The 27,554-nt window shown below is 49.7% G+C and overlaps 1 protein-coding gene across 1 annotated transcript in view; it reads right to left on the bottom strand.

Moving 5' to 3' along the window:
• ITGB5 (integrin subunit beta 5) overlaps positions 1 to 20,545 on the bottom strand; it is a 61,989-nt gene extending 41,444 nt beyond the window's left edge. Inside the window, exons 1-4 of the mRNA XM_054830445.1 lie at positions 20,248 to 20,545; positions 16,070 to 16,155; positions 8,103 to 8,307; positions 3,383 to 3,632 (exon numbers count right to left, since the gene is read on the bottom strand). Of these exons, the coding sequence (XP_054686420.1) occupies positions 3,383 to 3,632; positions 8,103 to 8,307; positions 16,070 to 16,155; positions 20,248 to 20,353 (647 nt within the window). The 5' untranslated portion in view covers positions 20,354 to 20,545. The remainder of the gene's footprint in view (positions 1 to 3,382; positions 3,633 to 8,102; positions 8,308 to 16,069; positions 16,156 to 20,247) is intronic.
• Positions 20,546 to 27,554: the final 7,009 nt, after the last annotated feature.

Below are 27,554 nucleotides of genomic sequence, written 5' to 3'. Positions count from 1 at the left end.
GTGATGCGGAGGGCATGTTTTGGCAGGAGGGCCAGAGCCACCCTCCCCAGGGTGTCAAAGGGCACCACGCAAGAGCGTCACTGCCAACAGCTACTTTTCCCCTCTTTTTCAATATGTATTTTCTTTCTGTCATCCACTTTTCCTGGCAGTACGTGCCACCCTGCACCCACTGCAGGTCACCGGGCACCTGGCAACTGCACACCACGAGGTGCATTAGTAACTAACACCAGCCATGCATCCTCCCACTCTCCTTGCAAGCTGGTGAGCAAACAGCACTTTTGCTTTCCAGAGCGCCGCTGGAGCAGAAAGGTAGGAGTGGCACCCTAAGGCAGAGAAATGCCTTGGCAGGCTACCAGGAAAACTTCTTTTTCCGTATAAAACAGGAGGCAGCTTTGGTGCTCACCGCGTGGCTGGGAGAGCTCAGCAGAGCAGCTCCTGCAGCGTGGGAAATCAGTGTGTGCAGGGGAGAGGGATGAGAAGGGTTAAAAGAAAATGTGTTTAAAAAGGAATTGGGCTGACACTAATTCACTCTTATCTTCAAAGATAAAACCCGAGAACAATTAAAGACCTCTGCTGACACATGACCCACTATGGGTAAGTTGTAAGAAGCTTTTTACACAAAGGAGTATTTAGCATTTACCACCGCTGGGAACTCAAATCCCTCACAAGGGACCCCAGAGCAGGGATTTCCACCCGCACAGCCGTGCACACACCTAACCACGGGGCAGGTCCCACAGCTGGCGATTAGAGCCATCCCTGGCCATCAGCCCCATGTTCAGACTTGCACCCTGCTCACATCTAGGGCCAAGGTGAGGAGTGTGCGATGTCAGAAACCTCTGCACTGCAGGGTCTCGGCAAGGTCTCTCAGTACCCATACGATACATCTGGGTGCTTGGTTTGCCAAAGTCCTGGTCCAGAAAGAAAACACTGACATACTACAGGGTCCCACCTCTTAGGGTCTCATCCCCTGTCTACTTTCTACAATCCCAAGGCTATCTATCATTTAGAATATAATATTATGTATGATTTAATCCTTTTTTTGTTTGTTTTACACTCCAGGTTTGCTGGCAGAAGCTGCAGGCAGCAGCAGGAGAGACAACGAATATCTGAGTGACTACGCAAGGGCGCACAGCAGTGCGGGTCAGTTATCTCAGGTTGTAACCTCCCCGAGTGTCATCACAGATAGATGGGCAATTGAGTGCTCAGTAAAACCCTCTGCCTTCCTTATCTTTTTAAATTTAGTGTTTGTTTCCTTCCTATTATCTCTGTTGAATGACACCATGGCTGTCCTCCCCGGGAGGTCCCAGCCAGGATGCTGAGCCAGGAGCAGACTGGGAGGGAGGAGGCAGGGATCCCAGCCAGATCCCGCATGAAAACAGGGCCTCACCCCACCCAGACCTGCAGGATGGCCATCGCTGTGAGGAGGAGGAGGAGGAGAGAGTCTGAACCAGGGGCAAAAATTACCCACCACAACTCATGTTTACTTGCAGCTTTTTTTTAGATGCGAGCAGGCCACTGGACAAAGTCTGCTTTGACACTAGAAATAGCTGCAAACGAAACCACTCCTGACAGCCCACCTCGCTGCCACATCAACAAGCCACCCGGCAGCAGCGACAGCCTGCATGCAGAGCAGGCAGGGGAAGGCAATGCCTTCAGAGAACAACGGGGAGCCAGCACCCCTGGTTTGGATGAAGAGGAGACAGATGACAACTGGAAGGGAGCGCCCACCAGACCAGCTGCCTTGGGCAATCCTTCCTAAATGGTTTCCCAAGACCAGGCTGGCTTAATGTAACCCATAAACAGAAAAGCAACCACCTGGATAAAACCAAAAGGCCATGCAGATAGTCTGATCGCGGTGGGAAAAGCTGAGGCAACAGCTCTGGATTACTTCGATGAAAGCAGGTCGGCAGTTTCAGGCATGCCTTGCTGCAGAGTTGTCCAGCTCCACCCTCTCCTTCTCTCCCAGCCCTCCCTTCCTGCTCATTTCACCCTACTGCACTCAGCAAAAGCCATGTCACTTCAATTAAATCATACATCAGCCAAACAAAGTTTCCGATATTTCCCCAGCTGGAGTGAAACTTTGTCCCCAGTCCGTGAGTGGGTGATGGAGACTGAGGACAACAGAGATGACTGAGTACACCCCTCTGAGGCCATGCCAAATTTCCGGGGGAAAGAGCTATGAAGAGTGTGGCGTATGGTGCCGTGGCAGCAGAGAGCCACCTCCCTGACTCAGTCAGCGTGGTCACTTTTGGCTACGCTTCATATAATTTTGTCTGGTGAATGGTCAATGTGCAATGAGATCCAAATGCTTGGTCAATGCCAAAATGTGCCTAGAAACCCATAGCTGATGTAAGTTTTCTTTAATCTGCCTCTCATATGGAAAAGTTAAATGATGCATGCTCACAGAGCTTGGCACCCATTTGGTGGTGATCTTACAATGTAAGTATCCATGAATAGCTCATATAAAAGTGCTAACCTTACTGTCCTTACATGACTAGAAAGCACCCCAACGATGGATGAGGTAAAGATGGGGACCACGAAGGTAAGTGTCAATGGTAACATAGCCCCAGGAGGGCACTTGCTGCTGTATTCATCCTCTTGTGCCAACATCCAAACCCATCTGAGTCTGGACACCCTCCACTACACCCAATTTCACTCTGGCATAATCCCCAATTCAATGGACTTGATCTGGACTCCAGCAGTTAAAGGCAAACAAAAAGACTCTAGTAAAGACACTAACAAGAAAAAGAAAAAAAATAAAAAAGGAGGAAGGCTTTGCTATCACCACAAAGCAAACCGCATCATTTGTGCTTTTGCAACTGCCAGTTTGCTTTCCTTCTACAGCAATAAAGAAGAAAAAATCTGCTTGACATCTTCAAAACACTTTACAAGAACTCATTAATCAGTACTACAGGCCATCACAAATCTCACTTCCCCCAGACACTTCTGTTGGGAAGGACTTACATTGCCTTGGTCTCCTTATCTGTAAAATGGAGACAAAGAGCTTATTTGATTTACTCAAGGCCAAACTATGACTCAGAGCTAGGACCAGAAATCAGGAATTTCTGGCTCTTGCTCCTTTTCCTTAAAGCCCGTAAAAAAGCCTGTTATGCCTGCATTCTCTTCAGGTACATAAAAAATAGCTTCAGGCTCCCGATACAACAGTCTCCCATCTCTGGATGCAGAAATCGCCCAGCAACCACTGCAAAATTGGAAGTTGTCCTATTTTGAATTGCTCTGGAGCACCCACAGCTAATCAGCATTCCTGAAAGCAGGGGCTTAAGTGTGGTTCACTATCTAAAGCAGGAATGGGAAGAGAAGACTGCAGCCAGGCTCTGTGCAAACACAGGGCTTGTCCCTTTGGGGTACACCCACCACTTACCCAATGCAGGGATTGTTCTGGTATCTCGGAGCTGTGTAGGAAAAAGGAGAAATGTTTTTGTCCACGAAAGAGCCAAACCCCAGCCGGAAATTGCTAGTGAGCTTTCGCATCTCTTCAGCCAGCTTGGTCCCCAGATTGCGAATATTATCTAGGTCGTCGTTCATGGACAGGGAGAGATCCATCAGGTAGTAGAGGTCCACGGGATAGTCCTCCACTTGCCGAACCTGAACTCGGAAGGAGGTCTGGTCACCTGCACACACACAGGAGTTGAGACTGGTGAAAAGGAAACTTCTAGCACACATAAAATCCAGCCCGCAGGCTTTCCCCCCACCCCTGCAGAGCAGATAGATCACTTCCAAAGAAGAGGGTGAGGGGAATAAGCTTTTCCAAATCCATCCCTTAGGAGACTAACAGGAAAGCAGGTAATGACTTTTAAGCTATGTAGTGTACTGGCTGGCAAGAAAAAAGACACATCTATAAACTGCATGTCTCTATTTTACTTTGGAGATATGGGAAAGGGTCTTTCCATCTCAGCTGAGAGAACATCTAGGGTGGGGACACATGAAAAATGCTGCTGCCCCAGACTGTGTACAGTCCAGGGGTGTTTTCCTAGAAAACTGGAAAGAAAAGCAAGCAGAAAGAACCTCAAAGGGATGTTTCATGGACTACTGAAAGAAGGACCCTGCACACGCTTACTTGGGTATGTCCTCAAAGCAAACCAGGAGCAGTCCAAGAAGTCCTGCACAAAAGTGAGAAGGAGGTGGAGCAGGAGAAGGAAGAGGGTCAGGAGAAAGCAGCCAGCATGACCTGAATGCAAGATGTCCTCTGAGCTGTGCAGGGAAGTCAAGTCGAAGCAGACACAGAAGAAACACCTTTTGAAAGGGTATCTCCCCAAAAAAAGAGCCATGCCACCATCATTCTGGAGAAAGCAGGGCAAAAGGGAAGTGAACTGGAAAAAGAAGGTTGTTATGGTCACCCGGGGAAGCACCAAAGCAGAGATGAAGGTTCCTGAAGTGATGAACAGAAGGGAAGGACCTGACAAGACTGAGTCACAGGCCATGCAAACATGAAGAAGAGCAGAGGAAAGCCTTTCCCCTGACCTTCCCCTTTGCCAAACCGCTTTCACCAGAGATGCCCTCCAGAAGGGTTGCCCGGGAGGGGAGGCCACCACCGGCACTGCCCACACCTCAAAAAAGGTGAAGTGGCTTCAAAGTGAACTCAACATCACACCAGATGGACCTCAGTGGAGCCAGAGAGAGGAGGTGGCAAATGTTTGCCCTATGCTTTGCTGAGAGAGGGGTCTAAATGGAAACCCCAGGCTGGTTTGGAGATCCCCCATTCCCAGCTGCCACCTCAGCCCCCCTTCCAGCTCAGTGAGGTCTCAGACCCAGCGACTCAGATCCTCTCAGGACCAAGCTCCCCCTCCTGCCCACCTCTCCCAGCTCTTCATGGCTGAGGCTGAACTTTGGGCACTGGCAGGTTCTGCAAAACACTCATGGCTTCCCTTCTTCTTCCCCAAAGAAGAAACGCACATTTTCTAAGTATTGTGAAAACATTTCCCTAACCATTTTATTGTTCTCCTCATTGTGCGCAGCAGCACAGCTGCTCCCACTTACTTCCAGCCCAACGACATGCAGCAGCAGCATCCCAAAACTGCCGTGCTGGCAAGACGTGGCACCAGGGGCTTTGCAGCCCAGCAGGCAGGAGCCCCGCATGGCACCTTGGGGTCATGCTATGCCGAGTTGCACGCAGAGCCCAACACCCCACCAAATCAGGTGGGCTGGATGCTGTACCTGGCATGCATTTTGGGGGGGAACAAAGGAGAACATAATTTATAGAGTGCAAAACCTGTTAGCACCGATTGCAGGGTAACAAACCGTGATTGCAAGCTTGGGTTTAATTCAGTGCTGCAAGAATGTGTTTAACTTTGGGAAAATTCATTCCTATGTCTAATTTTTTTTTCATTCCTACATATTTTTCCCACTGGAATACCCAGACCTTTCAGGAAAAGAGGATGTGTCCTTCTGCATTTCCTGTTTCCAAAACACTGTTCTTCCTGAGCAGGTCCTAAGATGGGAATTCCTGTGCCAGAAAGGGTATTCAGGATGCTCTGATCAAACCTTCTTCTCTTAATAGTTACAAATTTATTAGTCCCTGAGAAGCACCAAAAATAACAGGATCTTGTGCCTGGTTCTTCTTTCATTCGTAACTGTGCAAATCAATTATCTCAGAGAAAATATAGCTAATGTATGTAGATGTAAGTGCAAAAGAATTTATTATTCTCTGTGCACAGTATTACTCTCACACTTCTAGGGATAATCCAGCCCCCTCCTTCCCCACGTACCGTCACCGCCATCCTCTCCTTAGGGCTTATGCTGAGAAGTTTTAAGCTCAAAACCGAATTCAGAAATGTTTCTTGGACACTGTCACACAGAGGCAGTGCAGAAACTGGAAAAACTGCTTTTGGCCAATTTAAGAACACAAATTCAACAATCACTTTTCCAAGAAAAGCTCTTTTTTCTGCTTGGTGAGGCTCACAGCTTGATGAGCAACACAACTTGCATCTATTCATTTTTTTAATTCCTTTTACACTGTTCAAATTTTTCATTTAACCAGGACACACTACTTTATAGCTGGACCCAAGATTAAAAAGCAATATTATAAAAACTAAATGCTTGACCTGAAAGCTACCCTATAAGAAAATCAATTTAAGGCCTTTGGAAATTAGCTGTGAGCACAGAGATTTGGGGATGTGACTTCTGCCACAGGACGATTAGATCAAACTGCCTGGGTGGGAACGACAAACAATTGACAATTTGTTCCCTTCTGCTTCTGCTTAGCCGTCTAAGAATAAAAGATCACCATTGCCACAGACCGCCGCGTGAATTCATCTTTGAAATAGTACACTCTTCATGCCCAAAATTAAATCAACATTGTCTCCTCTTTGTCTTGGGTTCACAGGGTGAGACCCATTCTCAAACTCAGGGATTAATAGATAATTTAAACTGGGGATGCTCATACAAGGGTTTAGGAAGTCATCAGCCCTAAGATGGAGTGCTGCCAGGTATCAAAAAGAGAGCAAAAAAGGGACATACTGTTACAAACATCTACAAACATCTAGGTATGTCCCTCCTCCTGCAAGGACTCGGATGCTCTGCAACAGGCGCAGAGGGAGGGGATCTCCCTGGCTCAGTACAGGAATCGCTGCGGGGGCCCTCGGGCTGGTTCCTGCAGCTCAGCCCAGACCTGGAGAGCTTCTCTGCTGTCCAAGGAGAACTGAAGGTGGCCACAAGCGTGGTCCTCGGCGAGGGCTGGCAGGAACAGCACACCAGCCCTGTGCAGACCGAAGCATCCGACAGCACAGCCCCTGGGAAGCCACAGGGAGATGGACCCCATGTCCTGCTGCAGACCAGAGTGGGGGGATCCGCACCTCCAGCTGGGCAAAACTTCCAACCCAAACCATTCCATGATTCTGTGAAAACTGCTGGGGACTGGGAAAGGGGAATTTACTGAGCACTGGGGGAAGGGTCTGCAGGAAGCGAGACGTGGAAGCTGAGCCAGCCCTTTCTGCCAGGAGCTGCCTCAAGAACCAGGAGTAACAGCTTCCTTTTTTTAGGGGAGCAAACCTGTTTCATCAGCAACATTCAGTTGCAGAAGCCATGCATCTAGCCATGCATCCAGTGGTAACTACCCTCAAGGCTTTGAAGCAAAATTTCTTTATATTTAAGGGTCTGACTGATGACAGCAGTCATACTGCTGAGGAAGGGTTAATTAAGAGACATGATGACTATCCAACCCATAGTATTAAAACAAAAAATCCTGCAGCAACTAGTAGGCTCTGGAAGACCACTGGTAGCATGAGCACCAACTCAAACTCCTGTTTTTCTTGGGCAAAACATCATATTTCATTTTTCTGTATGCTCACGAGAGCTGTCAAAAAACTGTAAGCCTTAGAAACCCACACCACTTGCTTATAATGAATCAAGCTTTTATATTTGCTTCTTAACTTTGCAATAAAGAGCTTTTTCTTCCCCTTTAGAAATATCATCTGCCAAATTTTTGCAAGAATTCTGAACCCACATTAAAGCCTCCCCCCACCATGCAAAAACTTTTGATAACAAGCATGCTCGCATGGTCCAGCCGTTCACTTCTAATTTTTAATTAAAAGGAAGAGATTGAAGAAAAGTGATGGCTCAGGGGAATGAAACAGGGATCTGGCCACAGTCCAAGGCCTGAGTCACAAGTTCAAATCTCCACCTTCAGCCTTGATCCCACGGCTCTTTTGCATACCGACAGAAAACAGATATGCATTTTTGTTTCCAGTTTATTGAAGGAGCTGCCTCGGTTTAGAGTCAAGCACTGTCAGCTTGGTGGAGGATCCAATGTTAAGTTAACTCCTTCCATCCAGGGATTACATTTTTAAGCTGAGCAGGTTCCTTTTAAACACATGCAGGGGTTAAGACTAGTATTGGTAACAGTTGTGGGTGGGCTTTGCCTGACTTTGCATAACAGTGGTATCCTCTCACAGAGGACACACACCTCAGCCCCAAACCTGTTCGTGATGCACCACCAAAGTTCACAGGCTGCGGAGGGGGCCAGCAGCCACCTGCTTTAGCGGGCTACAAGGTCATGAGCTATAACACACTCTCGGCACATCCCAGCCACGCTTTCTCACCCCCACACCGCCCCAGCATACAGATCACAGCCGCTGGGGACTCACCAGGACGAAGATTCAAGGCGACCTTCTGAGGCGTGATCTGCGTGACGTCCAGGTGGGTCTGGCCGGAGCCCTTGCTGCTCAGAGGGACGTTCTTCACCACGCTGATGCTGCTGCTGGGGTTTTCGATGGCTCCCGCACAACCGTTTGCAATCAGGTTCTGCAGGAAGTCACACCGCGATGTGATGGACTTTGTGCTGCCAAACTCCTGGGGAGTGAAAAACGGACAAAAGGGAAGGGGAGGAGAGACGTCAATTCCACAGCAGGGGCTTTGTATTGACATGCTGGAATCTGTAGCAAACAGGAGATGACAAGGAGAAGCTGGTGTCATTTGTGGTGGCTGTACTCAAAAGCAGCCTGCACTGAACCTTGAGCCTGTCAAAGGGATCTATCAAAAAAGAAATGAGTTTCAAAACTGAATTTGCGCTCAGACCACCACAGCAGAAAGCTAAGCCTGGGTTTTCACCCCAGCCACAGCAGCAGTGCTTCCTCCCAGCCCTGTGAAAGCATGGCAAAGTGTTTGGTTTGCTGCCCGGACAGCCAATTGCCATCTCTTTGAGGGGACAAGGTAAGAAGCTGTTATTTTTTTGCACGTGCATCACCTGGAAGGAGCTTTGCAAAAGAGAGAAGAGAGGACAAGGAGGTGGCACCGCAGGAAGCAGAACAAACCCACCAACCCAGAGAGCCAAGTCAAGATGTGCAGCTGGGAGGTTCCAGGCACCTGCGGCCTCTTCCCCGTGCAAGACACCCCGCGTGTCCCCACGCAAGCACCGCGTGTGCCCCCTCCCTCACACCTCTGCGCTGCAGGTGTGGGCGCGACGCCATCACATGGAAACAAAAAGTGACCACAGCCAGCGGTCCCTGAAGCGGAGCACAGCCGGAGCGGTTTGACATGGGCAGGCTGGCCTGGGCAGCTGTGCCGGAGGATAAGGGAGGTGGGAGAGCCTGCACGGGAGGTGGTCAAAGGGCAGCCCGTGCCCGCCGCGGGCAGCAAGGTGTGGGCAGCGAGGTGCGGGCAGCGAGGCGCGGGCAGCAGCTCACCCCCAGAGGATGGGCTGCCATGGCAGGAGTGTCCCAGCGCCCATGCCCAGAGCTCCAGCCCTCGCTGTGAGCCCCGTGTGTGGTGCACAATGCAGCCTTGTGCGGGGCGGCGGTCGGGAACAGCCGGCTACACAATGCAGCCTTTTGCAAAGAGCCCATTTGTTAGAATGACTTTTTTTTTTTAAATTTTTTTTTTTCCCCGAAAGAGCCAAAGGGAGCAAGTCGCATGCCTAAAACTTACTGAATTTCCAACAGCTGATTCCTACTTATTTCTGCACTGTAACAATAGAGACAACTGTGTTCTCCTCCAGGGCTCATCAACTAAAATGACGTGAAATAATGCAGAAAAGATGCTTGCAGCCACGCCAGCCCCTCCGTCAGCCGCGCAGCCAAAAACTGTGAGCGGGGCTGAATAAACCCCACTTTTTGCTGATGCTCCGGCATGGCAGAGGACAGGGGAGACATCAAGGAGGGAGAGGTCGTCCAACAGATCTCACCTTCGCACCCATCAGGGTGCTCCGGGGATCCCCTGAGGACAGCCTCGGCCACAGGGCCTGAGGACACAGACAGAGGCTCTCTGCTGCATTTTCTCACTACGAGGTCCCAACACTATTTGAAAAATGTGAGATTTGCATTCCAGCATCCAGTGGCGGGGTCCAGCCAAGGAGACGGCACATTGGATGGATGCAAACATGAATTTCTTGGAACACGTCGCGTAAACAGATGAACTTCCAGAAAGGAGGACTGGGACTATTTAAATCATCTTCAGCATGACAAAATAAAAATCAGAATCCCTCATAAAACCGAAAACAATGCCTAGCCTTTCAGAGCAGCACGTTTAGGGCAGCCTTGAAGAAAAGTTTATCTTGGATGTGGTTTGACCTAAAGTCAGTGAAAAGCCAGTGGGTCCAGGCGCTCTCCCAGGCTGGTCCACCCTGCAGCAGCACACCCGTGGGGAGATGCTCTCCTGCTCTCCTGGTGCCTGGACAATGGCTCCAAGTGAGCACCTCTGCCAGCTCATTTCTGCTGGCCACCTATTAGAAAGGACATTCTAGTTGTGCAAAAAGCAACACAAACAGCACCAGGAGTGCAGCTGGGAACCTTCTGTTATTCCCCGGGAATTAAGACTGGAGAGAAGTATCCACGTGGGACAGTATTTAGGGCTGCTTGTGCAACTGCAGCCTTTATCAGGCATTTGCAATCCTCCCCGGGGTCTGCTCCAAAGCCTCTTGACATGAACAGAAAGACTTTACTTCAAAGGGTTTTGAATTAGGGCGTAATTTTCTGACTGGGGTAGCACAACAAGAGCTAGGAGGGGTGGGCAGCCCGGAGAGACAAGGATGGTGGCTTCCTCCCCCAGCTGCTATTCTTTAGCAGTGGAGCTCGGAGCACCACAAGAGACGGCGCTGGGTATGGTACTGGTTATATCGATGTCCATCATCCCAGCCAGGGGCATACACGAAAGCAGCATCCGCTCGCTGAGGACAAGACAGTGCCGGCACACGGGGCGAGGCGCAGCACACCCGTGTGGGACCTGCCGGGAGCTTTTTTGGGGCAGGGCACCCATGCATGTGCAAGCCTGTCTGTTTGCACAGTGGTGAGGAACAGTTACTGCTGCAATGTGTTTTTCTGCAGCGTCCGTGACAAAAGTTCTCCAAAGGAAACCCAGGAGGTTGGGGGGAAGCCCCTACATAACTCCTGATGGTGATGCACAGAGCTCTCCAGTCAGCAGCACCTCTGCACAGGTCCCCCTCGCTTGACCCAACTATTTTCTCTTAAACTTTCTTCTAAAATAGGTCCTGAGGACTTGCCACAGGACAAGCTACAGCTCAGATCAAATCCAGGCCCTTTCTTGTTCTGTGAAACGCTGCGTTACCCAGGGTGGAGGAAGAACACCCCCTCAGGGGTGCACACACCTCAGGGAAGGGGGTGCAGCTCAGCACCCAGGGGCTGCAGGACTGACCCCTACTTCTGCTTCGGTTTCTAACCCAGGCAGGGTGACACTGAGCAAGGGAGTGACAGCGGCCTCGGGAGAGCCCCAGCACCCTGCAAACACCCCTCGCGTGCACCCACAGGTCAAAACCCAAAGCCAAACCCGTGGCTGCCAGGTACCATCCAACTCAGCGCAGTTTTCTGCAACTGAGAAAACTGAGGGTCCCAGAGGTTAAACGAAAGGAAAAAAAGGATGAGAAGATTTGAGGAGTAAGGGGTGTCACGCAGGTCCAAATAATTCATGGCCAACCAAGCCAAAAGGCAGCCCCGCACCGTCTCAGACACACCAGTTCAAACCCCAGTTTCCCCTGAGCAGAGGACATCTCGCAGTTAGTTAATTCGGTGTGCCCAAATACCTGCCGACCATCTGCGGGCAGGCCTGCTTCAGTGAGAAACGCAGCAGGTACCCCACAGCAAGCGGGAACTGCCCCAAGCTTCACACCACAGAAAAGCATCCGTTCGGGAAGATCCCACCCAGTCCTGGTTAGTAACGCTGGCTGCTCACAGCCCGGTGGGCACTTTGCGGTCCGGCCTCTGCACTAACAAGCTCACAAAAGCAAATGGACGCAAGCAGCCAGAAGTGAATGGAGACAACAGTGTGACAACTACATGCTCATCGGTTTGACAGTTTTAAGACAAATTGCTTGGTTCATGCCATAAAAATGGAAATAGCACTGACTGTATCAAACTGACTATATCTAACTCCTGACTAGACATGTCCCTACCATTTTTTGCTTTAATCAGTCCAGTTCTGCATTAATTCAGTCTGAAATTGGCCTGCTTTCTCCATTTAAATAAAATTGACAATGTTCCCTCTAGGAACAGCCTTGATTTTCTTTCCACATTCTCCAGGCACACATCCCTGAGATGGGAGAGGATGAGGTATGAGCAACCTGGTGAAAAACAGAGGGTGCCATTGGGGAAAATTTCAGTGCCATTAATCAAAAAGGAAATTTAAGTTTAAATAATGTAATTAATGAGCATCTCTGACATGTACACATATAAATGCATCCACATAGGTAACGCATGGATTAACACACAGTGTACACTCACCTAACAAAGAAGAGGACCCTCTGCACATCAGTATGCTGCTCCCCAAAGCGGCGAACAGAAGATAACAGCAACATAATGACACCACTTCCCTCCCCACACCGGTACTCCCGAAGGCTCTTTTGGAAAGCTTCCCCCTTGCAATCACTCCAGGTTGATTTATCCCCTGTCTATCACACCCCACCAGGCAGCTCAGAGGACAGCGCTGAAGCCACTTCCAGAGCTCCCTGCTCTCCGCAGCAAGCCCGACGTGCCCCGCTGAGCCTGGGTGACCTGACGGCACTGCAAAAAAATCACCAAGCATCCCCCTCTCCCACCCATGAAATCCAGGCTGCTGCAGGAATCACAACCACCCCAGGGCCAGCTTGCAGTTTCCAGCCAGAGTCTTTCACCAGCAGCAGATCAGCAATTTCTAGTCACTGCCAGCTTCTTCTGGAGCTTGTGGGAGAAGTTGAGGAATCTTCTCAGGTTCCAGCACGGATGGAAGGGCTGCAGCAATCTCCGTCACCCAAGAGCCATGTATTTCCCTCAGACAGCCCTGTTTCAAGGGACGATCAGGTGGTGGTTAAGGCCACACATATACACCTCCTCTTTTAAGTGCCATTTAAACAGATGACCCCATTTCAGTCCTGCCTTTCAAGGTATTCTTCCATGAGCCAACAGAATTGATGTCTGCTTCCAAATTTCCAACAGCCCAAAGACTTGTGGTTAGCTCAGCAGCCCCTGGGGGCTCCGGGGCTGCCGGAATACCAGAAGCTGCTATCATCAACTCATCCATCATCACCCTTTCTGATGGGAGCAGAGATGCTGAACACAAGCAGAAGTGAACAGACACGGATTCAAGCCAAGGGGACGTGATGCACCCTGCACTAACAGGTTAGGAGGACGTAGTTACAGATTTATAGCATGTTGACTACTCTGCTGTAAGTGTCTACCTATATGCATGCTCTTACCCTCACAACTCAAGGCAATGTAAATACAAGGAACCTTATCCTACTTGGAAAGCCATGGGGATAGGGCTCCTTGTATCTGCAGAATTGCTTTCACACACTCCTAACCCCTAATTACAGTCACGTGGAGCCTGGATCTGGGAGTCCAGAGGGTGATGGAGGAGGTTGTGCGAACCGTGGTCATCTCTGGGAAACGGCACGGCTGACCTGCTCGTAGTGCTCCTCTCCACAGCTGGCGTGTCCCTCACAGCATCGGCACTGCCGGGCACCCAGGAGGACAACGAACAAACAGGTACGACGGCACTGCCAAGTGATATTATTCCGCAGAGGGAGGAATATTGTATATAAGAAGGTATAATGGTATATAGGCAGGAAGGTATAATAATATATATATTTTGTGTATATGTATATATTATACATATTATACACATCTCTACACTCCCTGTATATAATATATATATTATAATACATATACCTATATGCAGAATTATATTATATGTACTTATAGACTTCTATTATATATACTTCCTGACAAAATTATTAATTGTTGCCTACAAAGATGACAACAGCTGACCCAATTTGCTCCCAAACCCATTCAGTAACTGGAAAGGAAGCAGAAAATACACACTAATCAGCTGATCATGTTTCTGCCACAACATAACTAGTGTCTGCGGAAACCCCTCCAATATCTTCGTCTTGATACTTAAACAGCAGCAGACCTATAGAATTTGACTGGCATATACGCTCCCAGGCAACATACACAGTAAATGACAGCTGACGGAAACAGAGAAGGAAAACAGACTAAAAGCAATTTAATAAGCATTCCTGACTAGACTGCGGCAGAGGGAAGGGAAATAAGGTGGTGAAATGACTATGCGAAGAAAGCAGATATTAAGAGTTTATAATATTACTTTAAAAATTCTAAAGTCAAAAACCTGTTATCTTTCGCAATCCCATTACCTCACCTGATGATCTCAGTCAAAGAGAAATAATTAGAGTTTCAAACAGTAAAGTTACAGAATTAGAATAAGAACTCACTAAGTTTTTGCATGCAGCGTGTAATTGGGACGGCAGCTTTTAAAAACGTAGCTCTTGGCGTGAAACACCTTGAAATGTATTTTTAAACAGCTAAAGGCTAAAGGTCAGGAAGTATTACAGCGCTTCCCTGTAAAGACTCATTTTCCTTTTTGGCCCCTTCATTCCATTTAGGAATATTTTTTTTTTGGTAACTGTCCTGTTTGCAAGATAAGAGTCAGGCTGCCAGTCCCATGGACAGGTATACAATTAGTGGTCACAGCGACCACCAGACAAACATTTCTACTGGCAGCATTTTGCAAAAAAGTTGTATTTTAAAGCCAGGAATTAAAAAAAAAATAAAACCAACGAAAAACCCCAACAACTAAGCTATCGGGTACCCATAGCTTAATAGCCAGCGTTCCTGAATCCAATCTCACCACCGCAGATTAGCTGGCTGGCAGAGGAGCTCTTACAGCTGTTTACAAGATGTCTCAAAAGTGAGATCTATTGCTTTACCCTTTCCCTTCTGCACACCATTCGCCTTGCTGGAAAAAACCCCATGAAAGCTATTACGCTGTCAGGGAGCACGGTGTTAGGAGCATTAGGAGGTTTTCTTTGGAGAGCTGTGGCTGTGCCTACCAGTAAGTGCAAACCCAGGAAAATAAACATGGAGAGCCAAAAGCCAGGGTACCTCCAGAGACACAGACGAACCGTGGGGCTCAGGAGCCTCCCTCACCCCATCCCCATCTCCACCCCCATCCTCATCTTCCGCCCCGTGGGGTGGCAGCTGCCCCAGGCAGGGCTGGCAGGAGGAGGGACGGGAGCAGCAGTGGAGCACAGGCAGCACCTGCATCCTCAGCTCAGCATCACCAGCTATAGCTGGAAGGTGAAGCGTGTGCTCAACCCCACAGCTTGCCTCCCCCAAAACAGGACCAGCATGGCCACACTAGAGGAAAAAGGGTCAGCAGGGAACAGGAGAGCATCATTCCTGGCCATACCCATCAAGAGGTTCAAGATCATGCACCACTCTGGGGCTTCTCACAGCCCAAAGCTGGTTCCTGGCACAGCAGTTGTGCCTGCAAGAAGGCAGGGTCTTCCCCTGCATCTGTAAGCATCCTTATTTCTCTCTGAAACACTTAGGACAGATGCAGGCACTAAGCAGACAACAGCTATCTATGCATCGGACATTAACAGGTCTTTGACACACCTTGTTCTCTAGAAAGCATAAGTCTATATGATAAAATGTATATTTGATAAGACATATATCTCTCTAAACTCATAAGCAGTCCTTAGGGAGCAGGGAAAGATATTTGCAATTTCTCACAAACCAAGGAGACCCAATTAAATTATGGGCAAGGATCTTCAGCAGCAACAGAAGGATGCATTTTCACCCCGAAGCGCACAGTTAAGCTGTGTAACTCATCGCTTACGGATGGTGCGGATGCCAGAAGCATGGGTCGGCTCCCAAAATGACACAATAGATTCAGAAAGGAGAATCATCTTTGTTACAGACAAAGAGCCCGTGCCATGCCAGGCCACGCAGCAAGGGACACGTAGCAGGACACCAGCTGGGGGCTTGGGGCTTTTTAGGGAGAGCACTTTCAAGCAAGGCTCCCTGCTTGAAAGGTCCCATGCAGGGACCCAGCACCCACCGAAAACAAGAAGGTAACTGAAGGGACAGAAGGAACAGTGCTGCTCTGTTGAGGGTACGCAGGGGCCAGCAGGGTCGGAGACTTATTTCCTACAGCGTCAAAGAGCTGGAGAGTCACATACCCCCAAAAAACACTTGGCATGGGAGCCCTCGCTGCCCTCACCCACCCCTTCTGGCATGGGACGGTGTCAGGAACAGGCGAGGGGGTGGAATAGCTCCCTTTCTGTGTCACAAAAAGCATGCAAGACAACCGAGGTCTGCCCACCTACCTCCTTGGAGCACCAGGCACACTTGGGATGGATGAGGAGACACTCTTCGCAGGACGTGGCGCTTCCGCTCATGCACAGATTGAGACCTTCAGCAAGAGAGAACGACAGAGAGTGGGATGAGCTGAATTGTTACTTCACTCCTGAATGGTGCTGAGGGGTTTCCTGAGATAGTCTTAATGTTAAACATACTCTAAGTTCAAACAGTGTCAAGAACAAAGAATCTCCCGGGACCTTAAAAGGCTGCAGAAGGAACAAACCTGTAAGGAGCTCTTGTTTTCTTCTCCTTCCCCAAGAAAAATGAAAAGGTCAGAAACTGGTTTTGGGGGGCTGAGAACCAACAAAATAAGACTCCGGTGATTTTTCTTCCCTCTTTTTCAGTGGTTTCAAAGAGTTAATCAAAGAGTTGATCTATTCACCTTCCTAATGAAATACTTCTATCACTGTGGACAGAAGGCAATAGCTGTTTGACCAGCCTGAAATACAGGGGTGGCTCTCCAAACCCTCCCCGCCCCGTAATTCAGACTCTTAAAGTCACACCAGGCACATCTTCTGACTTTTTCCAGTCAAATATATGGGGACTCGCTCCCTAAAATTTTCATCTTAAAGCAGCCTTGGAAGATACTCGGTTTTCCCTTCCACATGGGTGATTTCCACAGCGGACTCATGTCACACTAAATTACTTTAATTTATTATGGGATTCATTTCCTCAGGATATCCAGGTTAAGGCGGGCAGCGTGTTTGCACTGGGGCACATCCAAGGCTGGCCAGGGTGGAAGACACCACGCCACAGCCGAGGGCTGTCCCTGCCCATGACACCAGCAGGGGCTCTGCACCCACCGAGGCAACAGCAGCCAGAGTAGCGGTGATGCTCTCTGCTCCTGGATTGCCAGGGTTCAGCAGCGCAAGGGGTACCAAGAGAGTTTTGCTTGCAAAATCTACGATTTAGGCTTTGGGTTTTAAATATAAAGTGGAACCACACAAGTTAAGCTGAAGCAAACATCAATGGTACGGGCTCTCAATGCAGCAGCTTGTTTAAGCATGCCTGTGGCTATGAATGTGCCCTTCAATACCACCGATGCCCCAGCTCCCCCGGGTGCAGCTATTAACCTCTACTGTCAATAACTGATTAAACAAATCTTCAACCAAGGATTCGGCACAGAGGCTGCACACTCCAAACGAAATGCCTCAGGCCCAAACTCTGAATTTACTATTTTTTCCATCCCAAATGTCAATAAAAGCATTGTCAGGCCTCTGTTTTCAGCCAGTTGCATCTGGAGACGCCATTGCACCACGCCGCTGCTGGGTATAATCTGCAGACACCATTGCACCATACCGCTGCTGGGTATAATCTGCAGATTGCACAGACTTGCCGATTGCTGCTGAAGAGCCACACCAAGTTGTCTCCTGTCCCAAGAACTCTCCGTCCCAAGAGCTTTGGAAAAGGGATTTTTGCTGTACCGCATATGAATATTTCACCGAAAAATGAAAAGCGGTGGCTGCCTGGGTTGCTCCCATACAGGGCTGGGCTGGGAGTGCAGGAAGCAGTGAATCAAGCTGGACAGCTGGAGGAAAACTTAGCGCGCCCTAGGCTAAAAGCAAAGAGAGGATAAGTAGGTCCTGTCAGTAGTTCTCGGCCATCGCCGAGGCATGACCGTGTCAGAGCCCTGCGCTGACGGGTCTCTGCTTCCCGCAAGGTGGTTAACTCTAACCCGGGAGCACGAAGCCCCGGACTTTCTCTATGGCTCTCATTCAGACAGGCTGCTTGGGCTCATTCATACTGAACAAGAGCCTTCTTAAGTTTTTTTTTTTTTTTCCACTGGCCATTACCACATACCCAGGCGTTTCATTCCTTGTTCACATTCAGAAGTTATATTCTAGCTCCTGGAGGTTGCAAGAGCTCAGAACATAAATATGTAACATAAAGTAAAATGTAGCTTGTTCGACTGAGTCACAATTTACACAGAGATTAACACTTGCATTTCCAAACCCTACAACGCAGCTGAAAGCTTTTCCTCAAGAGCTGCTGCTCTGGTAGCGATGCGCTGGGTAACACAGCAAAACTAACGGGCTTTATAAAGCAAACACTTGCATTCGTATCCTGGCTACCCAGCCCTGGATCTCCCACGGCTTCACTCGCCCGTCTGCATGGAAATAGGATAATATTTACCTCCATTCCTGACTGCTGGATTTTTGAGAGTTTACTTAGTAATGGTAATATCTGAATGAAAAAACAAGGTCTCCTCCTTCCACCGGGTGCCATGACCAAAGTGGTCCATGCTCGTGCGGCCAGCCATGGGGTGACTTTCCTCCCAGTGGCAACTTTTGAAGTTTTCAAGTATGCTTTTCTTTCCACTTTGGAGCAAAACCAAACCATTTCCAACATTGTTGTGAAAACAGAGCTTTGTGAAGCCCTCTGATTTTGGACTGAAACCCGAGCTTTTTGAATTGGAGTAAAAACACACAGGATTTTCCAGAGGCAAGCCTTTGCTGTGCTTGATTCAGCGCAGCCTTTCTGGAATTGGGCAAAGGAAGGACCTGAAGATGCTCATGCTAGTCCAGATCCTTCCAGATGCTGGGGCAAGTCACCAGGTAAGACTGGAGGAAACTCAGTCTGCTCCTTGATTCTGATATATTTAATGAAGCCACTCCTAAACTTCAACTTCACTTCTTATAATGGAGGAAATTCTGAGTTCCACACTCCACATACGGTCCTTCACGCTAACTCCTAAGCCCTGCACCTTATTTCATTTTACAGAGCAGTGTCCAGCAGGCACGAAGAGCATCTCCAAATGACATCTTTCCCTTGGGCTGAGCTGCAGGAGAGCCCAAAAAAGCAGAGGGAGACAGTGCATCCCACTAGACATCTGAGATCAACCTACTGATGCAAAGCAAGATAGGAAACTCTCAGGAAAGGTACTCAACAAATTTACTCATAAAGATGCTCCGGGCAATTAGACCTCATTTTAAACCTGTTCTGCAAGAAATCCTAGTTTGGGTAGCTCCTCAAACTGAGATGAATGTACTGGCTTGCTCAGGAAAAGAAAAAAAAATTTTTTAAAAAAATGTACTTTATTCTTTATCCAGCTAAGGGTGAAAACAGATCATTTTATTTATGCTTGCAATAAGCATTCTAACAGCCTCATCCCTGAGACAGTCTGCTGCGCTATTAAATCATCAATTCTAAGGATCAGACCCACTAAATAAATAAAGCTAAGAAAACCTCTTCAGCATTTTTGCAGTCGCGTGCCACGCCACTCTGTAAGATGAGCCTCTTCTTAAGACAACTCTTTAAAACATTCAGCACTGAGAGTAAGTACCAGAATGGTGGACTCGGGCATTTTGTGGGCTCCCTTTCTATAAAAAGTTTTGCCGAGTGCTCAGAGAGGAGAGAAACCCCATTTCCAGGGCTACTGGAGCAGAGTCACAAACTGCACTGCGGTCTCCGAGTGTGTCCAGGAGCCAGGAGAACATCCCTGCTGGGGACAAGGACCACTGCCTGGGCACAACGCATACGTGAGGGAGCGATATAAGGTGAGAGCGTGGAGATCGGTCACTGGCAGAGCAAACGCTTGTGGGTTTATGCTGCTGTTCTTCATCCAACCGATTCGTACACACTGCTCAGGCAAACATCCCAGGGAAGTGCTTTTCCCTGAATATTAGTGGTTATAGCTGGTTCCATCAAAGTGTATATACATACAGAAAGAGGTGTATATATAGCAGTTCCACGCTTTGGAACGTGAAGGTGTAAAATCCCGCACCGCAAAGCCCAAGGATGCGCTCCGTGCCCAACAGCGCGGCTGAAGCGTGGGTCCCCATCGCCCCGCAACCGGGGGGGGGGGAACGCGGGGTGCAGACCCCAGTGCGGCTCGGGGACGCCCCGGGGCCGGAGGGGGAAGCGCAGAGAGCCCCGGCACCGGCGCCCCCCCCCCCCCGGGGGGGCCAGGGACCCGCGTCCCGCCGGCACCGGGGCTGGAGGGGGAACGGGCGCACAGGCAAAATACGGCGCAGGGCGCCGGCGGGGAGATGGGAGCGGGGCTGAGGCAGCCGGAAAGGGGGAGGGAGAGGAGTTAAAAATAAAAATCTCAACAAAAGTGCACCGAAGCGGGTCTGGGGGATAAGCCGCCTTCCGGGGCGGCGTTTGCAGGGCCCGGAGCGGCGGGGAGCGGAGCGGCCCTTACCTCTGCCGGGCTGCAGCGGGGCGGCCAGGAGGAGGAGGCGGAGGAGGAGGAGCGGGGGGGGCCGGCGGGCGGCGGCGGGGGCCGGCAGCCCCCCTCGGCGGGGCATGGTGCGGGCGGCCGGGGCGGCCGGGCAGCCCTTCCCGGCCGGGCCCTCCCCGCCGCCTTTTGTGCGGCCGCGGCGGCGGCGGCGGCGGAGGAGGAGGCGGGGGCGGTGCCGCGGAGCTGCCCCGGGGGCGGTGGGAGCCGCGCTCCGCTCCGCGCTTCGCGGCGGGACGGGGCGGGACGGGACGGGACGCGTGAGCGTTTCGGTGTGTCGGTGTGTCGGTGTGTCGGTCCCGCTCCCGAGGGTCCGCTGCCACTTCCCCGCCCCGCCGCGCAGGGAGGCGGAACCCGGTCCCCCGCGGGCGCGGAGCGGGCACACGCGGGCACGTGTGGATGCGTGTGCACAAGGACACACACAAACACACTCTGTATCTGCACACACGCCCACATTCATACACACACGCACACGTGTATGTGCATGCCCGCGTGTGTGTGCTCACATCACGTGTACATTGCACGCGCATTTCATACACGCACATGCATACACCCGCCTGCATGTGTTTACATACGTGCGTAAACCTGCACATGGATGCATGCACACTTGCACCAACAGAGATGCATATATACAGGCACACCCAGACACATACATACAGGCAGACGTGCACAGTGTGCACAGACGCACGTACTTTCGTACCCACAGGCACACGAATAATGCCCGCCCTCCTCTCCTGGCTCACAGCAGGGCTTGCACTGATGTCCCCACGGGTCAGTGACCGCTCTTACGTGGCATTTTCTCTGTGCAAACAAACCGTGTCCATCTGTTTAAGGGCTCCCAAGGCAGGGGCACCTGGGCAGCGATGCCCTGCCTGCTGGCTTTTTGGCACTGTCCACACACCCACCGCCTGTCCCTGGCGCGATGGGACATCAACATTTCAGATCTAAAGGAAACGGCAGATTTATGGTTGTGTTTGGGTTGCTGGGAAGCTTTCTGTTTTCTTCCGTTTTCAGAAGAAGTTATAAATCAACCGTAGAGCTGATCACTGATTTTAAAGGCAATTTATAGTAACAGTTAATATCCGTGGCCTGCAGTCCTTCGTGCCACTTACAATGTCTACTAGATCTCACCTTTAGATTTTGCTTAAAACCCACACCCTGAATCCAATATGTTGCATTGCCGTTCTCGGGAAGAAGTGATTAGCTGTAATGCCACCTGCCAGAATTTCCCCTTATTTGCACTGATTTCTGATGCTGCTCTCATAAACCTCGCTGGTTTCATCAGCCTCTCCATACCCCTGGGAGACACCAGGTTTTTGTTTAAAGTGACTATTTGTTGTCTTAGGAAATACCTGCCTACACAAGTTGTAACATTTTAACTGTTCTGGTACTGCTCAAGCAGAGTAACTCCTGGTGTGGCTGTAGGAGCACCCCAGCTGGTAACAGGCGCAAAACCATCACTAAACATCTCACCGAAAACCGCTGCTGTGCTAGGAATGGGGTGCGCGGGCCAGGCTGTGACCTACGGGTTGCCCTCGAGCTGTCGGCTGTGCGTGGACAAGGGGCAGTGTCTGTGATCCCTCTTATCCCAAGAGTGCAATAAGGTGCATGCCGTCACCCTTTATTAGTAATAAAATTAATACCGGCCACGTTGTGACTGACCTGCAAATGGAAGATGTGGTGCGTGGGGACTTCAAGTGGGTTATTCTGCTTTGGTGTATTTTTGGCATTTCTGTGAAGAGAAAGAAAATTAAATGCAGATCCTACGTTTGCATGAGATAAAACACCTGATGTGAGCCTTAGTGCCCAGAAAAGTCTCATGTAGACCTGAAGTCCCCTCTCAGATTTTCTGGCCATGCCCAAGTACCCTGAGACACAACCACATGTGCAAACGTGCATAGATACACTTGTGTCTTGGTTGTAGGAGCAGGGAGATCCTCGTCCCTCATCTCTAGTCCCTTGTCCCTGTGTCCTGCCATGCCACCCAGGCAGCTCTGGGGGTAAGGAGCAGTTGCACAGGGGCAAGCGGTGAATGAACAAGGGGGAGAAAGGAAAAGCAGGGTCACAGGAGGAGGAAACTTCTCAGAGGGAAGAAAACCACTTAGTGAGACCCAACTGTGGCATCTCAAGTAGCAGAGAAGAGGATTTGAGGAAGAAGGGGACGGGATGACGTTCAGAAGGAGTGTATTGCCACAGGACCGGAGCCAGGCGAGGCGTAGGAGCTCACCAGTCACCAGTTATATTCAGCCGGGCTCTGACGAGGTTGAGTGCCTGCCCTCGCTTTCCGTGGGCCCTGTGGCATTGCCACAAGCACCTGCTGCTCACCATGCCCAGGCTGACCTCGCCATGCAGCCCCCATGAGAAACCCCTGAGAGAAGGGAGAAGGTCAGGAGCTGCTGCTACACATTTTTTGAGCCATGGGCTGTTGTCGGTGCTCAACATCTGCTATCAGTCCTGTACCCTCATCATCGTATTTTTCAAGACAAACCCTTGTGAAGGTGCCACATTCACAGGTCACATATCTCATCCCAGTAGACCACTGCTGACCCACAGACCACGCTGTGGGCCCAGGGCTCTACAGGAAAAGACCCTGCAGAGCTTCAGGGGAGGAAGTGCCACAGCTGCCCTGATGAGAACGACATTAATAGCCTTCTCCAAAGCCAGCGTTGCGCTCTTTCCCCCACACGCAGCAGCAAAAGGGGATGTAATTGCAGTAAAGACCAAGTGAGCAGCTGTAACCTCAAATGGGGGACTTTGCAGTGGTTGAACATGGTCAAATGTGGGGAATGCACCCACCTCAGAGTGGGCAGCTCAGCTCTGGAGCGAGCAGGCAGCCTTGTGTCCCCGAGGTCAGGTGCGGACCAAGAAATGAAGCATCACCAGAGGCAATGTGTGGCCTGAAATGAGGTCCTCAGAGACGCTGTTTGTATTAATCCTTCTGCTTAACCATGATGAGGGTGCTGGACTGATGTGTGCTGGCTGCTTTTCTGGAGTCAGGAACAGGGTGACAGTAGATGCCCGAAAAGAAGATTGCCTCCACATACAATACCAGATGACCCCTTCTTCTTCTTCCTGGGATTCAGTCTCTGAATAAGGGACTGAGAAAAAAAGCTTTTAGTGCCCATGTGTTAACAAGATTATTGAGGACAAAGGGATCATAACAACCAACAGAAGGTGAGTTTGGGGCAGCACCATGATTTTGGGATGGGAACCCAAAAAGGGCCCTATCACCTGGGGATTGTGAAAGGATGACCTGCAGGAAAGTCGCTCTTGATCTCCAGGAACAGCCATCACTGCTGCCTGTGTCTTTTCTCACTTGAACATTATGTCTCCTGTCTACAGAATGCCATTCTTGAGGATCACTTAGTCCATGGGACTGAGATCCCTCAGGTTCCTTCAAGTATTTCAGTGCTACAGAGGCCCTTGAACTTGGGTTTTGAGTACCATTGCACAGTTCTGCTGGAACAGAGAGAGGAAAACCCCCGGGCTGGAAAGACCAGATCTTTGTCCCTGCTTTATTATCACTTGCATTTTAAAGCTGTGGTCAAAGCACGACATAAACCCAGTGTATCTGACCTAGGTATGCATTTGCAAGCGATGCAATTTAAATTAGATCTTTGGCTCTTTTATTATCAGTCAAAACAAATAAAATGCTTTATCAGAGATACTCTAGGTATTTTAAAGATAGGTTTTCATTGTCGTGTCTTCCTCGTGGCAGGAAGGGTGGATAAAAGCATCTGAGTCATATCTAAATGTCTGCCATGGCACTAAAGAAGTCCTAAATTTTCAGTGATGACTCCTCCTTCTGCACCAGTCCGAGCCAAACGCCTGTCTCAGAGCCCCAGCCCACGGCCACAGCCAGTTTCAGGGTGACACTCCATCTCTGCCTTGATGTTTCACAAACTATTGCCTTGATCCTGCAGTAAAATCCCAGGACACCTGTGACTTTCTCCTGTTTCTAGACTCTGCGGCATAAGTCTAGGGTTGCCACTTACTAGCAGCCATAGCTGGAAGAGACGTAACTCATTATAACCTCATTATTGGATATAACTCATTCAACTGCCATATCTGCAGTGAGTTCAGAAGCCGTAGGATTTCAAGCATAGCTTTATCGTGTGCCAGAAAGACCAGCTAAGACAGGTGAGATTACCTATTTCCAGAAGTCCCAGTGAAGCCCGTGATGGCTGGAAGGGGAATTCCGATGCAGCCTGGCCTCGGGCACCGCCGGCACGCAGCAAGTCCTGAACATCCCTCAGTCCTTTGGTCCAAGCAGCTCTTCATACAACGAAAGATGGGCAAAACAGGAAATTAGATGATGATGAAGATGGGCTGATTCATGGTTTTAATAAAAAGGAGTTTTGGTGGGAGCTGGGGTCAAGCAGGGGGGTAGGATCAGGGATAAGAAATAGAAGCAAACTTGTTTGAACCTTGGGGAGCTCCACCGTGTTACAAACAGTTCTTGTATTAGGAAAACACTTTCTCTTCTTTTCCAGTTCCTCACCATGCTGTTTGCTGTGTGGGAAGTGGGAGCACAGAGACACACACCGTGGGCACCGTGTGGCTTTGCCATCCCCACGCTGCCCCCCCGCCCAAGCCAGCCCACAGGCCTGGCCGCTGGGGCTTTCACAACCATGGAAAAAGTTTGCGCCCTGCTTTTTCCATGGAAGCTACAAACAAATTCCAAATCACACAAAATCCGTGTCAGTAATAAGCAACAATCGCATGCCAAAAAATGACAATCATGAATTTCGTCATTTCTTAAACAGTACGTGCTATTCTCTGGCTAAAGATGCAGCTCATATTGCTGCTCCCTGCTATAAAAATAGATATAAAAATATCTATTTTTACCATCTAAGGACCAACCTCTGTTCTCAGCTACTTAAGAGCAACGCTACCACTCCCTACCTGCTGAAGGGAAGCATTGCAATAACGCTGGGAAGCAGAGAATGGCGCCTAAAATCTTCTTGCCCAGTTTTGTCCCTCTCCTGCATGAAAAAAGGCAGGGTTCAGAATAAATCTCTGTGCAAGTCCATGCCTAGAGCTGCTGGGCTGGAAAGCAAGGGAGGTACACGGAGGAGATTTTCCTCATGCCCTTAAGGTGCATAAAACACAAGTCCTTCAGACAGTGGCGATGGAGCCAGACCCAAGCTGGCAAGTTTTGGTGTTCATACAGCTCCCGGAGTTGACTGGGGGGCACTCGGCTGCCTGAGCGGCTGTTTTCAGGAGGGGCTCACTGGTGTGCTGATCTGAAATGGGTGACGGATGACTCCAGCCACAGGCCACCCCGAAAAATATGCCCTGATCCCTGGAGTTAAGTAGCGTGCCATCAAACGGACGGGCATGGGGATGCACAAGGCTGCGGCACAGGAGAGGGTTAAAAATTAGCAGCTCACTGGAAACCTGCCTCTGGTTTCTGTTAATGGTTAACCCCAAGTAAAACGTGCTCATTAAAAGGTTTTGCCTTTTGTGTGGCTTGTCCTGCAACTGTAAAGAGCCAGCTCCATCTTGTGGCCAGGGACTCTGTCAAGAGAGGAAGGAGCGGGAGGAGGGTTTGCTAGCCTGAAGGGTTCATCCATGCTGCCTTGCATGGCGTATTAAGAAATATTCTCTCTTGCTGCACATCTTGCCTCAAATAAACTGGATCCATTTTGATCAGGACTAATGGAAAGCCACAAAAGCCAGGAGCATTCACCAGGTGCATCTGGCAGAGGGTTTCTTATAAAACCCAAGTGAAACGGAAAGCCCAAAGAGATTCCCTTCATATCAGTGCATGTGGGGAAACATCATTTGATATGATTTAATATGTCAGCAGGTAGAGCCAGCTAGGCTCAGCTCCACTCAAATCTCCAGCAAAATTCCCAGCGAATGGAGTAAAAGCCCAGGTCCCAAGCACCCGGGCGAGCAGAGTGCTCAGGAGGTACAAACGGCTTTCCAAGAAATTCACCCTGGATCTGTGTGGTTTGGGCCTCCCAATGCCTCATGCAGCTTTTTCAAATCTCAGTTGACACTTGGCTATTTAATCACTATTTGAAATAAATCACTGAACTCTGGTTTTTTTGCTTATTTTTCTGGCAAACGGTTTCTGCCCAGCATGGGCTTGCTGCAGAATCTGTTCACACCAACCTTGGAAGGACAAAACAGTTGAGAAATGATGAAAAGTCTACAAGGAAAGACCTTGCTTTGACAAGAATAATAATGTACTGTTACACATGTGCAACACAAGCCCCGTTTCATTTATAGGAATGATATATAGGCCCGGGTCCACAATTCCTCCCCAGGGACCCTTATTCCCATTAATGTCGGTACAAGTTTGGCACTGCAATACCTGCCTGGACTTGACCCCTGATTCCCACCAGTTTAAACATTCCTCTACTTGAGAGGGAATTAGGTGCCTTAGCACTATAATAACCTCTTGAATTCGATGACTGTCCTGGATATTAAACATTTTTAAAAAGCTTTTGGCTGATTTACCCTATGAAAGGATCTCTATGGGTAAAAGACTTCAGAGAAAGCTTTTTTCCCAAAGTCTCATTTATGCGGCAGACTTTCTTTCCCAGCTACACCCAGATATCCATGACTAAAGGAGAGGCAGAGATTCCCTAATGTTTACCCAGGGTCAGGTCAGCGAGCACAGGGTGGGCAGCAACGACACCAGCGAGGGTCTAAGGGAACCATCTCAGGAGGGGTGAGAGCTTTCCTTACCCTCCCCGCCCCACCAAAACGTGACAGACACTACTCTGGGAAGCTGTTGATGTCTCTTTAGAAAACTGACTGTGAAAGCAATGACCAAACTGGGAAACCAGATGGGACAAATGTCCCTCAGGGTGCTTCCAGAGGTATTAATGGTGTAGACCAGACAAAGAGCAAAGAAGATGCTCGGTTGCCACAGATGCCCACCAAAGGCAATGTTAGACCCTCCACAGCCCTCTCTGGAGTCTTGGGCAAAATTTCTTATTCCTCTCAGTGCCCTGTTTTCCCTTTTCCACCTTATCTGGCTCTGCAAGTCTCCCAGCTCCCCTGGGGAAATCTCTGCCATGTTTGGGCCAGCAGCTGGGCAGATATTTTTTCTCTGCTCCTCTTGGTGTCGCCCACCTTGGTGCCACACTGCCTGGGGTTTGGGGACGGACAGAAGCAGGTGAAGCACAGCTCCTTCACAAGCTGTTTTGCTTCCACTGGGAGAGGGATGGTGGGAACTGTTGGTCCTGGTTTGCTTTTTATGGAGAGGAGAGGCACAGACTTTGCTCTCCAGAGCTTGCTCTTTGGAGCTTGCG

This window comes from Grus americana, chromosome 6, assembly GCF_028858705.1.
Source record: "Grus americana isolate bGruAme1 chromosome 6, bGruAme1.mat, whole genome shotgun sequence".
Taxonomy (NCBI): Eukaryota; Metazoa; Chordata; class Aves; order Gruiformes; family Gruidae; genus Grus; species Grus americana.
The sequence above is the reverse complement of the archived record's forward strand: the minus strand, read 5'-3'. Positions and strand labels throughout refer to the sequence as shown.